The 19296-nt window shown below is 42.1% G+C and overlaps 1 protein-coding gene across 1 annotated transcript in view; it reads left to right on the top strand.

The window, feature by feature from the left end:
- The window catches only part of neb (nebulin), a 322851-nt gene that overhangs the window by 182755 nt on the left and 120800 nt on the right, over positions 1-19296 (top strand). Inside the window, exons 93-104 of the mRNA XM_059971179.1 lie at positions 2876-2983; positions 3140-3253; positions 4575-4772; positions 7000-7104; positions 7229-7333; positions 13149-13256; positions 13340-13447; positions 15966-16073; positions 16170-16274; positions 16848-16952; positions 17052-17150; positions 18499-18603. Coding sequence (XP_059827162.1) covers positions 2876-2983; positions 3140-3253; positions 4575-4772; positions 7000-7104; positions 7229-7333; positions 13149-13256; positions 13340-13447; positions 15966-16073; positions 16170-16274; positions 16848-16952; positions 17052-17150; positions 18499-18603 — 1368 coding nt within the window. The remainder of the gene's footprint in view (positions 1-2875; positions 2984-3139; positions 3254-4574; positions 4773-6999; positions 7105-7228; positions 7334-13148; positions 13257-13339; positions 13448-15965; positions 16074-16169; positions 16275-16847; positions 16953-17051; positions 17151-18498; positions 18604-19296) is intronic.

Below are 19296 nucleotides of genomic sequence, written 5' to 3'. Positions count from 1 at the left end.
TTCCTCTCAGTTTTCAGTACTGTCAGTCATGCAAATCCCAGGTGGAGACTCAAGGATACTGTCTAATTCAGATGTAGAAGGATTCTTTATTGCTGTTTCTATAACAATTTTGTTTTACCAGTCAGGATTGTTAGCCCTGAGCTGAACCCACAAACCTGGAGGACTGGTGGACCTCCAGGACCTTAGTCTGTCCTCTATCTTTTGACCTGTTTGGCATGGTGGCCCTACCAAGAGCTGCAGCATAAAGTTTTGACTCCAGCTGAAATAGATCTCTGAGTCATTGAGGCTTGCATGCTTCGATGGTTGTGGTCCTCTTGGAGGTATCCCGTGATTAGGCTAGGGATGAATCGGTGGTTGTGGCTCAAAGGGCCGTGGTGTATCACTAAATAAAAATAAATTTTAAGACCCGCACAGTTCGTCGGCCAGTCATTAAGTATACTGAATGAGGATATATTTACCAACACAGATCAGGACTTCTCATTTTAGGCTTAGACTTACTGTCAAGTGGAGATCAATGCCCAAGCTGGTCACCTTCCAAATGTTTCGGCGTAACAACTTTCATAGAAGGCTACAGCACTGTACAGGCCCTTCAGCTCATGATGATGAGCTGACATCTTAACCTACTTCAAGATCAGTGTAACATTTCCCTCCCCGTAACCCCGCCCCACCATTTCTTTTCATGCATGTGCCTGTCTGAGAGATTCTTGCAGATGGTGCTGATCACTGGACTTTTTCAGGGTGTTGGAGGCAAGATTATCAGGTGGGATTGAAGAGGAAAAAGATACATTTTTAAAAAAATAGAGAATTGGGAGCGAGGAGGATTGGCACAGAGATCAGAGTATTTTCAACGCAAGGGTTTCTGCAGATGTTAGAAATCCAGAGCTGATGAAGGGCCTTGGCCCAAAACGTCGACTGTTTGTTCATTTATATAAATGCTGGCATGCTGAGTCCCTCCAGCATTCTATGTGTGGTACAAGAGGCCGCCTTTATTTGTCACATATATACATCGAAACCTACAGCGAAGCAGGTCATTTGTGTCAATGAGCAACACAGTCCAAATATGTGCTGGGGGCAGCCTGCATGTGTCCCCATACCTCTGGTGCCAACATAGCATAAACAAGAGATTCTGCAGATGCTGGAAATCCAGAGCAACACACACAAAATGCTGGAGGAACTCAGCAGGTCTGGCAATATCTATGGAAGTGAATAAAGAGTTGATATTTCGGGCCAAGACCCTTCTTCAGGACTGGAAAGGAAGGGAGAAACCGGAGCACCCTGAGGAAACCCAATCGGATATAGGGAGAATGTACAAACTCCTTACACACAGCGATGGGAATTGCACCCCAGTCGATGGTGCTGTAAAGCATTGTGCTAGCCATCACGCTACCTGCAGGAGTTGAGGCCAGGGACACACAAAAGAAACAGGGAAGATAAAATACTTCACAATGCTCCATTTGTGATATGGCTGATTCAAAGTGAGGTCATAAAATTATTGAAGGAACAATTGGGACTAACAATCCAAGCTAAAAGCTGCTGATCACATATTTTTAAAAAGCTGTAATTTGGTAAATCTCACAGCCACGTTTGTCCTCATCGATCACTTTTTTTCTGGTCAAGCCAGTTCTGCCATCTATAATATACCAGTGAATGGACCTTCAGACTTAACTGTTCCAGGAAATAAAATTTTTCAGCAACATCCCAATCCAGTGATTTGTATCAAATCTACTCAGGTCCCCTGCTATCATGAGTGGATATGAAGACATACAATCTAAATCAGTCCAATACCTTCTGTCGCTCATTAATATTCCCATAAATAATATAAAAGCCATAATTTTAAGTGTTGCAGTTACTAAACTAGCTTCTCCACTACACCATACCCATTCACTTATCTCCCACAGAAAGATATGAAGGGTTAGTTTTCTTCTCAATATACAATATACGGTAGGATTATTTATATTCAAGTCAATGAAAATTATTGACTTTTTTGTAATCATCATCATTATGTGCCATGTCGTATGACTGGTTGATCATGGTCTTTCCATGACCATGATTGTTCTTGGCAAATTCTTCTACAGAAGTGGTTTGCCATTGCTTTCTTCTAGGTAGTGTCTTTACAAGATCAGTGACCACAACCATAATCAATACTCTTCAGAGATTGTTTGCCTGGCATCGGTGGTCACATAACCAGGGCATGTGATATGTACCAGCTGCTCATATGACGATCTACCTCCTGCTCCCATGGCTTCTCATGACCCTGATCGGGGGGCTAAGCAGGTGCTACATCTTGCCCAAGGGTGACCTGTAGGCTAGCAGAGGGGAGGAGTGACTTCCACCTCATTTGTTAGAGATATATCTCCAACCCACCACCCATAATTCATGGTAAGGTACCATGAATTATTTCAAGTAAAAATTTCAGCAGTGTGACTTGAAACCCACAACATGCTAGTCAAGAGGAGAGAGTACTCTCCACAGAGCCACAACTGACAGTTAAAATTATGTTCAAAGTTAGAAGGTGGAAGATTTCAGTACAGAGTGCAAGCAGGGAGAACAGAGATATTATAGGTTTCAAATTCAATACAATACTTGGCTCCTTTCAATGAATTAATTATGTTAAGCCGCTGGTATTTCATAAACAAAGCTTAATGCTGCCTGTGTTTATTAGTCATACAAATTGCAAGTTGGCTTATACTTGTTAAATTTAAATGTCAAAATCCCTTAACAAATTTATAAAGAATGTGTCGATGCCCTTTGTTTTTCCTCTCTTATTGGTTATCAATATGCAATGTTACCTGCTCGTGTTCATAGGGGTATGTGTAGCTCTCTTTTACTGAAATATTTATCATAGACCATAATCATGCACTTTTTATTTTGCCAGAATGCCTACAAACATGCCTGGGACACAATCAAAGCAACAAGCTACACAATCCCTGGTGATTCCTTCTCAATAGCTTTGGCCAAGAATCAGAAAAATATTCTTAGTCCGGTAAGAAGAGAATCCTAACTATATGTGTAAACCTAAATATAATTTTACTAAGCCCAGGTAAATGCTACGGACAATGATCAAAATGTATCATTATTTCTTTTTCTATTCATTCCTTTTGTTTGAGAATGTTTAAACTGTGTGTGCTCAAACTTATAGATAAAGTACCGGGAACAATACGAGAAGTTAAAGGCTCTTTATACGCTGCCAAACTCTGTGGAGGAAGATCCTCGTACACTGCACTGCCTGAAAACTGGAAAATTAATCCTTGATGTAAGTCGGTGTTCAGATTACACAGTTTATTCAAAATGGCTGGACCCGAGTAATATGTATTGTCCTTCAAATTTTTTGGCCAATATGACTATGCTAGTGTCCAGTTTTACAAAAAGGGTTGTTCTTCACTATTCCAAACATTAGATACACTGGAGGTTGAACAGTTTTATTAATATGTAATGTCACCTTCCCAAAATAAGCACAATAATTTCTCCTAGATTAATGTGTGTAGGGAATCCAGTGCATGGCTATTAATAAAGTGACCATGACCAATCACTGTAACATTTACTTACAAATGGAAGTTTACATTCTCAGAAATGCTCTAAGGTGTCAAGACCAGAATCATAGATGCTTTCAGACCAAAAGAAGTACGTAGCATTCACATATCATACTAACATTCATGTAAGAGAAGAGGAACTATTTTCCTTCATTGTAAACTTTGATACCTAATTATTTTAAGTAGTTCTTAAGTTCCTTTAGGTTGTTGCTATAGAGAGGAGTGGTAATGGGGACAAGCTCCCATTGCCTATTAAATGCTCCCAGTGACATGCACCTCAAATAGCCTCTGACAAAGAGGTTCAGCTCCTGACCTTCGCCTGTGGCTTAGCCACTAAGCATGGTGGAACTGTTTCTACTTACAGGAGAAGGGACAAAGCTGGGTTACTGGCATCTTAAAACCAATCGCTTCGGGCAGATGGGGCTCATCAGTCGTGGTTGGCAGCTCATCTAGGAGAAGGAGAACTCTGATATCAAACCTCCGCTGCCACAGGGCTATAACCACTCATGGAGAAGGCTTTAGGAGTATCCCTTAGGAAAAGATCTGGGCTGTAGTCCCTAAGGGGGTCTTACAGTGAGTTCAGCATTGATTGGCAACTCCTGCAATGCTGCTGATGCCTTTAACTGTATTGGTCTCAGATATTCCTTTAAGTTTATCAGATGCATGGAGAGGGGGAGCTTGCCACATGGGCCACAACTTGCTCTCAATATCGTACTGCCCAGACTTGTGTATCTAGACAGCGAGGACTCAACATTCATGGTTGACTGACTGATGAAAAGCCTCTTAATTCTGAATTTACTGCATTTATTTTATGTTAATATATCAAATGTAGCTTTTTTAAAAATTTATAAGTCTGTGTCAAAGGAAGCATTCCGATTTCCATTAAAGTTTCCCAGAGTGTAAAATATTACCATCAAGTTACAGTAACTTGCTGTGTTGTGTTTCTATCCCAAAATAGACAAGACACTATTTTAGAAGTTTTGCTTAATAAGGATAGACAGAAATTCAGAGATCCTTGACCGGTGTGCATTATATTTTCTGCAGCGTCTGTATAGGGATAATTATGAAAAGAACAAGATGAAGATACACATCATGCCTGATATGATGGAGGTGGTTGCTGCCAAAGACACTCAGGCTAAGGTCAGCGATATTGACTATCGCAAGTACCTTCATGAATGGACATGTCTGCCAGATCTGCAGATTAACATTCATGCCAGGAAAGTTGGCGAACAGTTAAGCGATGTAAGTGTTTGGTTGTGTCTTTTATCCTATACCCACTGAAACTATGTTACTGAATTTTGTTGAGGAACAACTAAAAAGTTATTAGTACCTTTCTGAAAACCTTCTTGCCAGCATAGTGCAGATTCAGACTTGGATCTCAAAAGGAAACAAGATGCAGCATTGAACTGGGAAGCAAATGCAGGGCATGGGTTTTAAGAGCAACAAAAATAGTTATGATTGGATGCTTGTCCCAAAAATAGTTCTGATTGGATGCTTGTCCCAAAGTGCTGTAACAAGATCAATGAGCAAAGTGATCTGCTTTTGTGGAATTGTCTGGTTAATTCAACTGGTAGTTGTATAATCAGACAGGTTTGATTTCCAAACATTGCTGAGTGGGACTATCACAAGGTAGAAGGGAATGTAGAATTATTGAACCATTTATAAAGTGTTTGTTTCTCAATGATACTCCATGGTTGAATATTTTATATTTTTATCATCCATAGCGACATATTACAGTATAAACAAAAATGAAGAGGGCCATTCAGCTCCTAAGTTTATCCCTCAGAAGGATTCAATGTTCCTCTACACCAGGGGTTCCCAGCTGTTTTATGCCTTGGACCCCTACCATTAACTGAGGGGCCTGAGGACCCCAGGTTGGGAAACCTGCGTTTTCTTATTTCTTATTTTTCTCCTTAAATTATTCCAACTTATCTTTTCTTACTTCTGAAAAGCTTATTCACATTATTTTCTCTCCTGTAGTCCTCTAGAGCACAAATTCTCAATTTAATGCAAGACAAGCCTGTAAGTTTTTCTGGTGACCAATATCTGACTCTTAGGCAAATAAGGGTGGAGAAATAGAAGTTCTGCTTTTCCCAACTGGAGAGTAAAAGGTGCCCGTAGTAATGTGCTCCAGCAGGAGGTCCATGACACCAAGTGAGAAGAAACAAGGGAGTATAGGATTGTATAGAACAGCACAGTGAGATTACAGAGACATTTGGCAATACCTATCCAAAGCCACCATTACAATTACCATTACATCATTGCTGTATTTGTCTCTCTAACTTCACGTGGATGACTTATTAGACATCTCACCTCACTGTCACAAGTATGTGAGCCAGAACTGGGGAGCGAGGTACATAACAGAAGATACTCCAACGTCAACCTAACCCTTCCCTCATGTTTTTCTTTTATCCATGTGCCTTTCTCAGAGTCTTTTAGAGGTCCTAATGTATCTGCTTCTACCACCATCCCCGGCAGTGTGTTCCACACACCCTCCACTCTCTGTGTAAAACACCTTTCTCTAATATCGCCCTAAACTTTCCACCAGTCATTTTAAAGCATGTCCTCTTGTATTACCCATTGCCAACCTGAGAAAAAAGTGCTGGCTCTCCATGCTATCTATGCCTCTTTTCATCTTGTATACCCCTATCACCTCTCATTGTCCTTCACTCCAAAGAGAAAGTGCTAGCTCACTCAAACTTGCTCATAAAACATGCTCTCTAATCCATGCAGTGTACTGGTAAATCTCCTCTGCACCCTCTCTAAATCTTCTATATAATTCCTATATTGAGTCTATAATGTTGTGATTTTTACCCAGTAACTAACAGGAGCTTAGTCTAATATTATGGGCATAAGAAAGGGTAGTTCCTTCAGGTTGTCTTAACTGGGGGTATAGTGGGGATAAGCTCCCACTACCTATTAAATGCTCCCAATGTTGTACTTCTCAAATAGCCTCTGACAACCAAGTCCAGCTCCTGGCCTTCACATGTGCCTCAGCTACTAAGCCCAGCAGGACAAGTTTCTACTAACAGGAGAAAGTGCAAATGTGGCTTCCTGGTCCTGAACCCAGTCACTTCGGGCAGATGGGGCTCATCAGCCATGGTTGGCAGTTTGGCTGTGCCAGCAGTGGAGAGAAGGGGAGCCTACTACATGGGCAACACCTTGCTCTACCTATCGTCCTGCACTGGCTTCAGCATCTCTTAGACAGCCATGACGAAACATCCACGGTTGACCCTGACCAAATCAGGGCCTCACGAAAGAGGTAATTCTGTTGTTTCAGGCTTCACGAATACTCCCTACAGACTTGTGCTTGTCTCCCACGTAGCCTGATTTGCCTTCAAATAACCTGCCTTCAGTGTGCAAGGAGGCTCTCAAAGCTATTTTATCTCAGCAAGTAATGGCTTCTTAAGTAGGTAAAATAATTCCTGTATCTTTGAAGTTGGATTGATGGATTTTATATTCCTTCCAGGTTCTCTACAAAGATGACCTTAATTGGCTTAAAGGAATTGGATGCAATGTGTGGGACACTCCACTGATTCTTCACGCCAAGAAAACCTATGATCAGCAAAGTGACGTATGTTAAAATGAGCCATACTCCTGCTGTGTCTTTTATATTGCCTGTAAAAGCTTTCTCTCAGATCATTTGTTTAAACAGCTTTTTTTTATAGTTTTGGTGAATTCTGCTTACTCCCCTGCAGATTCAGTACAAGTTGAAGGCTGAGGCAACAAGGTTGAACTTCACACCAGTTATGGAAACACCAGTCTACACACAAGCTGTCAACAGTACTCAACAGCTCAGTGAAGTAAGTGTCTTGAAATAATGCATGGAAAGAAGCTTTTCTCCCGGCAACACCCCGAGTCCATGAATGCCGTAGAGATCTGCAGTTGACCAACAGCTTCTGGGGGCTGTTTGGGGGCAGCACCCATGCCACACCGCCCCCTCTATACAGAGATGAGCTCTAAATTATGCTGATAGCAGTTGGTGAGAAAAGTAAGATAGGTGTTTTATAATAACATTCAGTGGCAGGGATAGTTTTCTTATCATTCATAACTGGTTAGTTGGATGTCGCGGTAGCTAGCTGTTAGCACAACATTATTACAGCTTGGGGCATCCCAGAGTTCAGACTTCAGTTCCACCACTATCTGTGAGGAATCTCTGTACGTTCTCCCCCATGGATGCTTTGGTCTCCTCTCACAGTCCGAGTAGGTTCAATGGTCGGTGTAAGTTGTCCCGTGCTTTGGTGGGGGTTAATTGGGTTTGTCGGGGGTTGCTGGGGCAGTATGGCATGAAAGGCCAGAAAGGCCTACTCCCAACTCTATAGTAAAATAAATAAATCAAATATAACAGGTAGCTTACATGCATCTAAATGAATGAAGTAACAGATTCCAATTTAAAAAATGGAACGCTACAGCACAGTACAGGCCCTTTGGCCCACAATACTGTGCTGAACTTTTAGTTTACCCTAAGATCAATCTAACCCTTCCCCCTACATACCCCCTATTTTTCTAACATCATTCTTCCTATCTAAGAGTTTCCTAAATGTCCCAAGTATATCTGCCTCTACCATCAATCCTGGCAGGGGATTCCATGCACTCACTACTCTGTGTGTGAAAAACCTACCTCTGACATCCCCCCACTACTTGCCTCCAATCTCCTTAAAATTATGCCCCCCCCCACCAGAATTAGCCATTTCCACCCTGGGAAAAGGTTTTTGGATTTCTACTGGATATGTGGCTCTTATCTCCTTGTATACCTCTATCAAGTCACTTCTCATCCTCCTTTTCTGAATTCTGTGGCATCTGCCAACAAGCAGTCACTCATAACTCCAATCAAGTACCAACACATTTATCCTTCCATTCCCTAATTGGTCTGCTCTGGTAATACAAAGGGATCCATTTCACGTGAGGTGCTATGATAACGTAATGGTTGGGACAATGCTTTACAGTACCAGCAACCCGGGTTCAATTCCCACTGCTACTGTAAGGAGTTTGTTCGTTCTCTCCATGACCATGTGGGTGTCCTCCAGATGATCTGGTTTCCTCCCTCAGTCCAAAGACCTACCGGTTGGTAGGTTAATTGGTCATTGTAAATTGTCCTGTCATTGGCTAGGATTAAATTGGGGAATTGCTGGGTGGCATGGCTGAAAGGGCTGGAAGTTCCGTACTGTATCTCATTAAATAAGTCAGACCCTTTAGATTTTATCCTTGGGGAAGCCTGTGGAAAAAGTGAGCTATTTTACTTTTTAAACTGAATGTCTTAATTACTTGTTAGCATTTTTTTCCTGGTTTAATTGTACCTAATGTGTTTTTTTTAATGATTTGATCTGTTTCTGAGCATGTCAATCTGGACTCTGGAGCAGGGCTTCAGCGAGGAGTCAACTCGTAGGCAACCCCACTTCCCAGATAAAATGAGTCAGGCCCACTTCACCTGGCCAGGTGGGATCTTAGACACTGAGTCTAGACAATGGGTCAGGCCCGCTGCACCTGGCCAGGTGGGATCTTAGACACTGAGTCTAGACAATGGGTCAGGCCCGCTGCACCTGGCCAGGTGGGATCTTAGACACTGAGTCTAGACAATGGGTCAGGCCCGCTGCACCTGGCCAGGTGGGATCTTAGACACTGAGTCTAGACAATGGGTCAGGCCCGCTGCACCTGGCCAGGTGGGATCTTAGACACTGAGTCTAGACAATGGGTCAGGCCCGCTGCACCTGGCCAGGTGGGATCTTAGACACTGAATCTAGACAATGGGTCAGGCCCACTGCACCTGGCCAGGTGGGGTCTCAGACACTGAGTCTAGACAATGGGTCAGGCCCGCTGCCCCTGGCCAGGTGGGATCTCAGACACTGAGTCTAGACAATGGGTCAGGCCCGCTGCACCTGGCCAGGTGGGATCTCAGACACTGAGTCTAGACAATGGGTCAGGCCCGCTGCACCTGGCCAGGTGGGATCTCAGACACTGAGTCTAGACAATGGGTCAGGCTCGCTGCCCCTGGCCAGGTGGGATCTCAGACACTGAGTCTAGACAATGGATCAGGCCCGCTGCACCTGGCCAGGTGGGATCTCAGACACTGAGTCTAGACAATGGATCAAGCCCGCTGCACCTGGCCAGGTGGGATCTCAGACACTGAGTCTAGACAATGGATCAAGCCCGCTGCACCTGGCCAGGTGGGATCTCAGACACTGAGTCTAGACAATGGATCAGGCTCGCTGCCCCTGGCCAGGTGGGATCTCAGACACTGAATCTAGACAATGGGTCAGGCCCGCTGCACCTGGCCAGGTGGGGTCTCAGACACTGAGTCTAGACAATGGATCAAGTCCAGCTTGATCCAGATCACTGCTTCAGACCCAAATATTTCTATGGATGCATAGAGCAATGCACACAGAATGCTGAGTCCCGAAATGTCAACTGTTTATTCCCTTCCATAGATGTTGCTTGACTTACGAATTTCCTCCAGCATTTTGTGTATCTTGCTCTTGATTTCCAGTATCTGGAGAATTACTTCTATCTATGGATACATAATTAGTTTAAGAATACACACGTTTCACTAATATTTGGATACTTGATGTATATCTAATAGATAACACCCTTCAATATTAAAACACTTTAGAATGAACTGTCTAAATTACTATTTCAATATGCTGATCTATTTCAATAGGTAGTTACTGCCTGTATGCCACTAGTGTTTAGGGCATCAAAGAAGATCCTCCAACTCTATATGTCATTAGCCATCAACCTCAGGTGTGGCTCAGGGTCCTAATTTCTCTCTCTACAGTATGGCATCGTTGTCTTTGGTCTCCCGTGTTTCCTCTGTCCTTCAGGGTCCAATGAAGTGCCATCCTGATGATGGAGTTGGCCTCTCTTCTCATCACCAGATATTCTGGCGATGTTCAGGGCTTCCTTCCTTGTGCCAGTAGCTTCCTCTTGGTTTTCACTACTGTCAGTCATTCAAATCCCACTTGGAGACGCAGGAATACCGTCGCTCAACAGATATAGGATTCTTCATGACTGCTTCTGTAACAATTTTTGTTTGCCCAGTCAGGGTTGTTAACCCTGAGCTGAACCCTTAAACATGGAGGACTGGTGGACCGCTCTTAGCCTGGCCTTTGCCCTTTAACCTGCTTGGCATGGGTGACCCTACCAAGAGTTAAAACACAAAGCCCGGACTCCAGCCAACATACGGAGCGCTCTGGGTTATTGAGGCATAAAAGCCTCCAAACCCTATGTGGTCCTCTTGGAGGAACTTTAATAGGACAATAAAATCATTGAGAGTTTTTGTCATCTGCAATGAACACTGTCAGCTTATTACTGACTTTGGAAAGACAGCCAACACTCTCATCAGGTACTTCTGGGCAATGTAGAATGAATTCTCTGCTATGAAATCATCCAATGCTTGTCAAAAACACCTGCAGAATCATATTGAGCATAATATGAGGCAACCCTGTACAATATAAATAAACAAGCAGGGTTTGAAAAATAAACTATTTGAAGGAAAGTAGCATCCATCATTGAGGAACCCCCCCACCACCACCACCATCTAGGCCAGGATCTCTTCTCCCTGCTGCCATCTGGAAGAAGGTACAAGAGCCTCAAGACCCACACCAGCAGGCTCAAAGTTCAACATTCAAAGAAGATTCAGCATGACATCTGAAATATGCCAAACTTCAATGGATATTGGCTGGCTGCATCATAACCTGGTATAGAACCACCAATACCTTAAATGGAAAATCCTACATAAAGTAGTGGACACTTTCCATCACTAGTAAAGCACTCCCCACACTCCCATTGAGCAGGTCCACACGGAGCACTGTTGTAGTAAAGCAGCATCCATCATCAGGGACCCCCACAATCCAGGTTCTCTTCTGACTGCTGCCATCAGGAAGGAGGTACAGACACCTCAGGACTCTCACCACCAGGTTCAGGAACAGTCACTACCCCGAACCATCAGACTCTTGAACCACAGAGGATAACTACACTCAGCTTTACTTATCTCATCACTCAACAGTTTCCACAACCTACTAACTCATTTTCGAAGGCTCTTTATCTCATGTTCTTGATATTTATTGTTTATATTTTTATTTCTGTATTTACGCAGTTTGTCTGTAGCATTTTGGTAGTTTATCCACCCTTCTGGGTATGGTCTTTCATTGATTCTTTTGCATTTCTTGTAGTTACTGTGAACACCCACAAGAAAATGTACCTAGGGTTGTATATGGTGGCATGTATGTACTTTGATAATAAACTTACTTTGAGTCTGTTTTTAAACTGTGTGGTGAAAACAGCACAACAGTGCCTCTTTCACCTCAGACAGTGGAAGAAGTTTGGCAGGAGTTCCCAAATCCTAAGGACTTTCTACAGGGGCACAATTGAGAGAATCCTAACTGGCTGCATCACTGCCTGGTATGGGAACTGTACTTCGTTCAATCGCTGAACTCTTCAGAGACTGGTGCAGACAGCCCAACACATCTGTGGATATGAACTTCCCACTATTCAGGATATTTACATAGACAGGTGGGTAAAAAGGGTCCAAAGAAGCATTGGGGACCCGAGTCATCCCAATCACAAACTTTTCCAACTACTACCAACTGGAAAATGGTACGACGGCATAAAAGCCAGGAACAACGGGCTCCAGGTCAGCTTCTTCCACCAGGCCATCAGAATGATTAATTCACACTGACACAATTGTATTTCTAAGCTATATTGACTGTTTTGTTGTATATCTTACTGTACATACTACTTATTACAAATTACTGTAAATTGCACATTCAGACGGAGATATAAAGAGTTTTACTCCTCCTGTACATGAAGGATGTAAGCAATAAAGTCACTTCAATTCAAATTACAAGATTGCTGATCTGCACATAGCTGTTCAACACGGGGAAGATCTGTTGCAGCTCCTTTGATCCACTGCATACTTTTATGACAAATGTGAGCCAAAAGCATAAGGCTCCTGTCCGAAGCTTCCTTTTCCTGAAGAACCCGACAAAGAGTACAGCAAGGGCACATCCTGCAGCCCAGGGTGGAGTTGTTAGCTGCTGCCACTATGGATTTTCCCAATCATGTTCACATCCTGATTTTGCTATTATTAATAATAATAATAACTTTATCAAGCATTTTTACATAGACAATATATGAAGTGCTTTATACTGGGATAAAGGTACAATCATGAAAATAAAATTAAAAATAAAAATAAGCATTAAAATAAAATACAAAGAGATGTTAGTTACAAGCAAGGTTCAGTAAATAGGCTTTGTGCTGATATTTAGAAGTGTCAACGGAATCTGCATCCCTTATAGTTTTAGGTATCGAATTCCACACTTTAGGAGCATAGTTCCAAAAGCTGACCTGCCAATTATCTTTTGAAGGAGATTGTTTAAATTTAAGAGACTGGTGAAAGAAGACCTGAGAGCTCAAACAGGATTATAAAACAAAAACAATTCTGTGTTGTACTCTAGTCCAAGACCATTAAGAGCTTTAAAAACAAGTAAGAGAATGTTAAAATTATTTCTAAACCATACAGGAAGTGATACAGGATTACAATTAGCAAGATTCAAAACCATTTGTGGTCATTAATGCTCAAAATACAGAAGTTGAATGAATTCTTTGCCCTTTGTTTTGCAGAAGATCTATCGGAACGACTATATGATAAATATTAAAGGCAAGGTTGGCCCAACCACGAAGACTATAGAGCTGGATAGAGCCAGAGAGGCCAATAAATTACAGAGTGAGGTAAACACTGGATTCTGTTTAAGTTTTTCATTGGTTCTTGGAAGCCTTTCCATTTATTTAATGCTGACTGTATTCTTTTGCAGAACCTGTACCGTGACGTTGGTCGAAGCAATCTTCCCAAGGGATATACCCTTCCAGCAGATATTCCATCCTTAAAACACGCTAGGCACGTTGACCATAACCGCAGTGATGTAAGTACAGTGTGAATAACATTCTCTCTTACAATCATTGTTATACAGTTTGATCTTACTCAGCCCTGACTTTTGATCTAATGCTGTTTGATTAACAGAGATGTTTTGATTTGCCTTATCCAACGTGTGTTATTATCAATGGCATCAACACACCGAACCATAAATTTAACCTACTCAAGGATAAAAATTACAATCTCGGTACAGCGTACAGGCACAAAGATTGCCTACTTCCTCCCAGTGGTATCAGTGTCATCTGTCGTCACAAGTCCTTGCCCCAAATGGGACTTCAGGTTTCCTAATACTGGGTATTCCTGCACTTTAGAGAATCAGAATCAGGTTTACATATATAAAATAGTCAAATTAAATAAATAGTGCAAAAATAGAAATAAAAGGGTAGTGAGGTAATGTTCAGGGGTTCAATATCTGTTCAGAAATCAGATAACAGAGGGGAAATCTATGGAGGTTTTCATCTCTATTCATACCTTGCTTTGGGCACATTTCCTGGCTCTATAGATATGATTCAATTCCCAGGATAAGCACATTTTACAATCATTATGTCTTTGGAAGTTGCTAAATCCACTGAACAGGCTTTGGGATTTGATAATACACCTGATAAATCCAATTTCTTTAAGTTGCTGTCAGTGCAGCTTTTCAGCTGCAGTTCTAGTTTGTTCTTAATGTCAATATCACCGTTAGACTTTATGCCCAGTGTGACAACCCACTAGGTCAGAGTCTCAGGCTCTCTCACTGTGCTCCACCAAGTACTTGGGCAGAGGACATCTTTTTTTTCAAGCCATCTGGAAAAGATACCTCCTCCTTCATACCTCCTCCTTGCAATTAGCCAAGAATCCACAGTAGCCCTCTCACCACTGGGTCTGAAGGACATAGGTTCTCGCAACTAATGCATGGAACCCAGACCAATGCACTGCCAAAAGGGTGCTGCACTGTCAGAGCTGAAATCTTTCAAGTTATAAATTAAAGCTTCTTCTGTCCCTTCATATTCCAAAATTAATGTTTTATCACAAAAATATATAGTCCATGAGCCTGAGTCCCATGAATGTTGTAAGAGCCTGCAGTTGAACACAATACAGTGCATTACACCAAGCAAGCAATGGGGACAGCACCGACTCTACCCCCCACACTGCCTCTGGTGGAGTACACTGACTCTGCCTGTTTCCTGGGCAGCTGTAAACAGGCAAAACCGCAGCTTGAGGCCTAGTTCTCACTATGACTGTGGCCAGGCAGTTCCCCGCCATCTGCTCCTGCTTGTCCAACAATAAATCAGGGAACCAGACGTTCAGCATTCCACATTAACAAAGTCCAACAGGGAGTTGCGTTCACAAGGAAAGTGATGAAGATAATCATTCACTGTTATATTGCACCTTCGTGCACCAACTCAAACCAACGCAGGTGGTAGGCACAATCCGCACAAAATCCAGCTCCTTAGGTTTCTCTGCAAACAAGCATGTAGACCTGCAGTACTTTTAAGTTCTTAACATCCAGCTGGGTCTTGCAGTCATGGAAAATACAGTTAAAAAGGATACTAACATCTTTGGTTGGCCCTGTAGAAGCCACAGTGATCAAATGTGCAACCATCTCTCCGGAAGTCCATGGGAGAGGAATAACAAGGAGAAACAACATGCTGATTTCTTCAGTTAAGCCCCTTGTTCTGATATTGGGACACTTCAAAGAATAACTTGAAAATTCACCACTCAAACTAACCACAAGTGAATCTTGAAGAGCATAGCTATTGTTTCATTTAGCTCAATGATCATCCTTCATGTACCACAAGTCTGCGACCAGGGCTAACAACAGAATGTGGCTAGGAATGGGGCACAATTGGGTTGAGTTTTTTCTGATGTTGGCAATTAACTTGCAAAAGTTTCATCACCATGCGAGGAGATGTCATCAGTGTGCTGTTAATTGTGGTGTGTCCTTCGAATGCTTGACCTTCATTTACTTATCAATCAGCTGATTGGTTGTTATTATGGAAACTCACTTGTGATGTCGAGTGGTGGTCTCATTGCTGAATTTTGGCATGGTGAACTTTGAGTGTTGTGGTCTGGAACTTTGCCCGCATTGGCTCATAAATAGGATCCAGGTCTACATGTCTGTTTACAGAAGTGTTCAGGGAAAGCCACGAGTTATTCTAGGAATTAACTAGAATGGGACATGACTCCAGGAAGGTGGCTGACTCCAAAGAAGGAGACAGAAGATTGCACGTTTGTGGAAAAACCCCTCCATTGTGAAATCCTTCTCCTATGTTCCTGACTGCTTGCTGATAGAGTTTAGCTAACAGAGAGATTACTCATTTGTTTTTCCACTGATTTTGTGCCTCACTTGAGATGGACGATTGGGAAAACAGTTTTGGAAAACATTAAATGGTGCAGAATCAAAGGCCATCCATTGTAACAGATATTTATATCCCTCTCTATCTTTTCTAATCTTAAACTAAAATTAAGACATTATTTGTAAAACGACAGCCAGTCCAAAAGAAAATTTGCATTTTTTCTTCCAGCTGAAGTATAAAGAAGCTTATGAACACATGAAAGCTAAAGGCTACACATTGATCCCTGAGACCATCAGTATCACAGCAGCCAAGAAAGCAGATACCATCTTGAACCAGGTACTGCTGAGATAATCTTATTTATCACCAAATCTCAAAGTCTTATATGTACCTTCTTTGTGCACATGATGCACTTGTTGTTTTACCCCTTTACAGCGACTGTATCGATTAAAATATGACAAGCTGAAAGACAAGATTCATCCCTCTCCTGACACTCCGGAAATTCGGCAAGTCAAAGCCACGCAGGAGGCAGTCAGCGATGTAAGTTTATCATCTGAACAAATCTTGCCCTAGCAATTACACTGAGTTGATTTAAAGGGGTGCAAAGAATTGAATGTGACCGAATTGGAGGCCCAATGTGTTGGCATGAACTCTGATTTCTCCAACTTTGGATCATTTTTTTCACCTCCTGCTTCCCTCTTATTTGTTTCCCCACTCTAGCCTCTTACCTCTTCTCCTCACCTGCATACTATTTCCTCTTGGTGCACCTCCTCCTTCCCTTTCTTCCATGGTCCACTCTCCTCTCCTATCAGATTCCTTCTTCTCCAGCCCTTTGCCTTTTCCACTCACCTCCCAACTTCTTTCTGCATCCTCCCCTCCCCCACCCACCGAGTTTCATCTGTCACCTTCTAACGTCCTCCTCCTCCCCCACCTCTTCCTCTGGCATCTTCACCCTTCCTTTCCAGTCCTGATGAAGGGTCTTGGCCTGAAATGTTGACCATTTATTAATTTACATAGATGCTGCCTGACCTGTTTTTGTGTGTGCTGCTTTAGATTTCCAGCATCTGCTGGATCACTTGTGTTTACTAAATGTGATTTCTTGTTTTGTCGTAGCTGTCCTATAAGTCTGAGTACTTCTTGCACAAGGGTGAGAAGATTTCTCTTCCTATCACTCCTGAGCTGATCCATCATCGATATGTGGGTGAAATAACCAGCGATGTAAGCATCAAATCCATTCTTGCTTCTTGCGCATTTTGTTTAAATTTCAAACTAAGTGCTTCATGGACAATACTAAAATTATGACTATCCCACATATAGAATAAATATAAGGAAGATCTTCAATGGCTGAAGGGCACCGGATGCTTCCTGTATGAAACTCCTGAAATGGTCCGAGTGCGTGATTTCCACAAGTTTTGGGTATGCTTTCCTTCTGTAATCCTAGTGTCCACCTGTCTTTTAGTGCCAGGTACTGTAAGTTAAAGGAAATTGAATTGTCTAGTGATTTTACAATGAGGTATCACTGTAATGCAAGGATTTCTGTTACAAAACAATGTGCCAAAGTAAAGCTTGGTCATTACTAAAATGCAAAGGGAAACGTTTGGGATTCTGTAACAGAGAAGGGTTTAAACCAATCCTGCGTTTGTAACCAAACAAACGTAGCACACATCAGCCCTGGGATGAATAGGAGATGGTGAATTTTATTTTTAATCGATAACAGTAAATTAGAAACATGATATTTGTTGGCAATTACATTCTGATTTAGTTCTGTTGAGATTGAGAAGCAGAGTACACTGCAAGATTAAATTAACCGAGAAAGAGTAAGTTTCTGGTGAAGCCATGCTTGGTGTCTGGTAATGTTAAAGCAGATTGGAGAGTGGTCTAGAGAGCAGACGCTCACGTTGCTTTGCGGTTAGGTTATGTCAGTAAGAGCGAGCCACAATCATATTACATTTTCAGCACCTTAACGTCCCCTATTGTGAGGCAAGTCCAGCAAATCTGAAGTACAAAGAGCTCATAATGTTCAGTAAGCCAGGGATCATCTGTAGAGAGAGACAGAAGCAGATGCCCAATTTGGAGTATTGTGTGCAGTTTTGGTCAGTGACTACAGAAAAGATGTCAATAATGTTGAGAGTACAGAGAAAATTTTAAAGGATGTTGCCAGGACTGGAGAACCTGAGTTATAAGGAAAGATTGAATAGGTTAAGGCTTTATTCCTTGGAACATAGAGATTGTAGTAAGATTTGACAGACGTATATAAAATTATGAGGTATATTGATAGGGTAAATGCAAGCAGATTTTATCCACTGAGGTTGGATGGGACTGCAACTAGATGTTGTGGGTTAAGAGTGAAGGGTGAAAAGTTTAAGAGGAAACATGAGGGGAAATTTCTTCACTCAGAGGATTTTGACAGCGTGAAATGAGGAGCCAATGTAAGTGGTGCTTGAAGCTTGATTTCAATGCTTAAGAGAAGTTTAGATGAGAGGTCTATAGAGGGCTACTGTCCTGGTGTAGCTTGATGGGAGTAGGCAGTTTAAATATTTTGACACAGACTAGATGGGCTGAAGGGCCTGTTTCTATGCTGTACTTTTCTATGACTCTTGATAAATTGTCAGTATGAAAGACTTTCATTAGTTCTTCTAAAAGTAAGATGTAGTCCAGCAGCAATAGGTATTTAAGTAGATGACATTTTTGAAATCATTTAAGCCCGTAATGTCATAAAATGAATTGAAAAAAAACATTAATTTTAACTTTGTATGTTTTTCAGACTGGTTATGACAAAGTTGCCAAGAAAATGCTTGACAAACATACCTCTGTTCTTAATACTCCTGAATACAGACGTGTGACAGAACTGAAGACTCACTTGAGCAATGCAAGTATATAGTCTTGTGGTCACTCTATACCGATCAAATGAGAATACAATATTTTTCAATTTTTAATAGCTAATGGGTAGTTATTTGAAATTATAGGATAGTGTAGAATGATTTTAGAGGGTTTAGGTTTAAGGTCACAGGTCAGAGATAATCCTTAACCCTTTACCATTCAGTAACATAGCAACTTCTTCCTTAAATAATGACTTGGCCTCCACGGCTTTCTGTAGCAGCAAATTCCACAGATTCACCACCCTCTAGCTGAAGATTTTCTTTCTCATCTCAGCTGTAAAGGGATGTCCCTTTATTCTGAGGCTGTGTCCTGAAAACCAAGACTCTCTGACAGTACTGTGTGAAAGTCCTAGGCACATATATATGGCGCGATTGCCTAAGACTTTACCACAACACTGCATCTGTCAACATGGAGTTTGTAAATCTGGTGGGAGCAAAGGATGTTTGGGGGTGGTAAGGGTGGAGCACCACGAGAGGGATCTGAGACAGGTGATAGAGAAGGATTGCCAGGGGTGGATGTTGGTTTGGGTGCCAATACATCCAGCCCTGAGACACCAGGCGAGGTCATTTGAATCCAAACGGCTGGTTTATTGATCACTAAGAATGGCTCTCTGATGCTTCTCGCTCCCTCCCCTGTCCCTTCCCCTTTTCCCAACCAGGATTCTCCTCCCCCTGCCCCCGTC

The sequence above is a fragment of the Hypanus sabinus genome, chromosome 5, assembly GCF_030144855.1.
Source record: "Hypanus sabinus isolate sHypSab1 chromosome 5, sHypSab1.hap1, whole genome shotgun sequence".
Classification (NCBI taxonomy): domain Eukaryota; kingdom Metazoa; phylum Chordata; class Chondrichthyes; order Myliobatiformes; family Dasyatidae; genus Hypanus; species Hypanus sabinus.
Note: the sequence above shows the minus strand (reverse complement) of the source record. Positions and strands in the feature narration are given on the sequence as shown.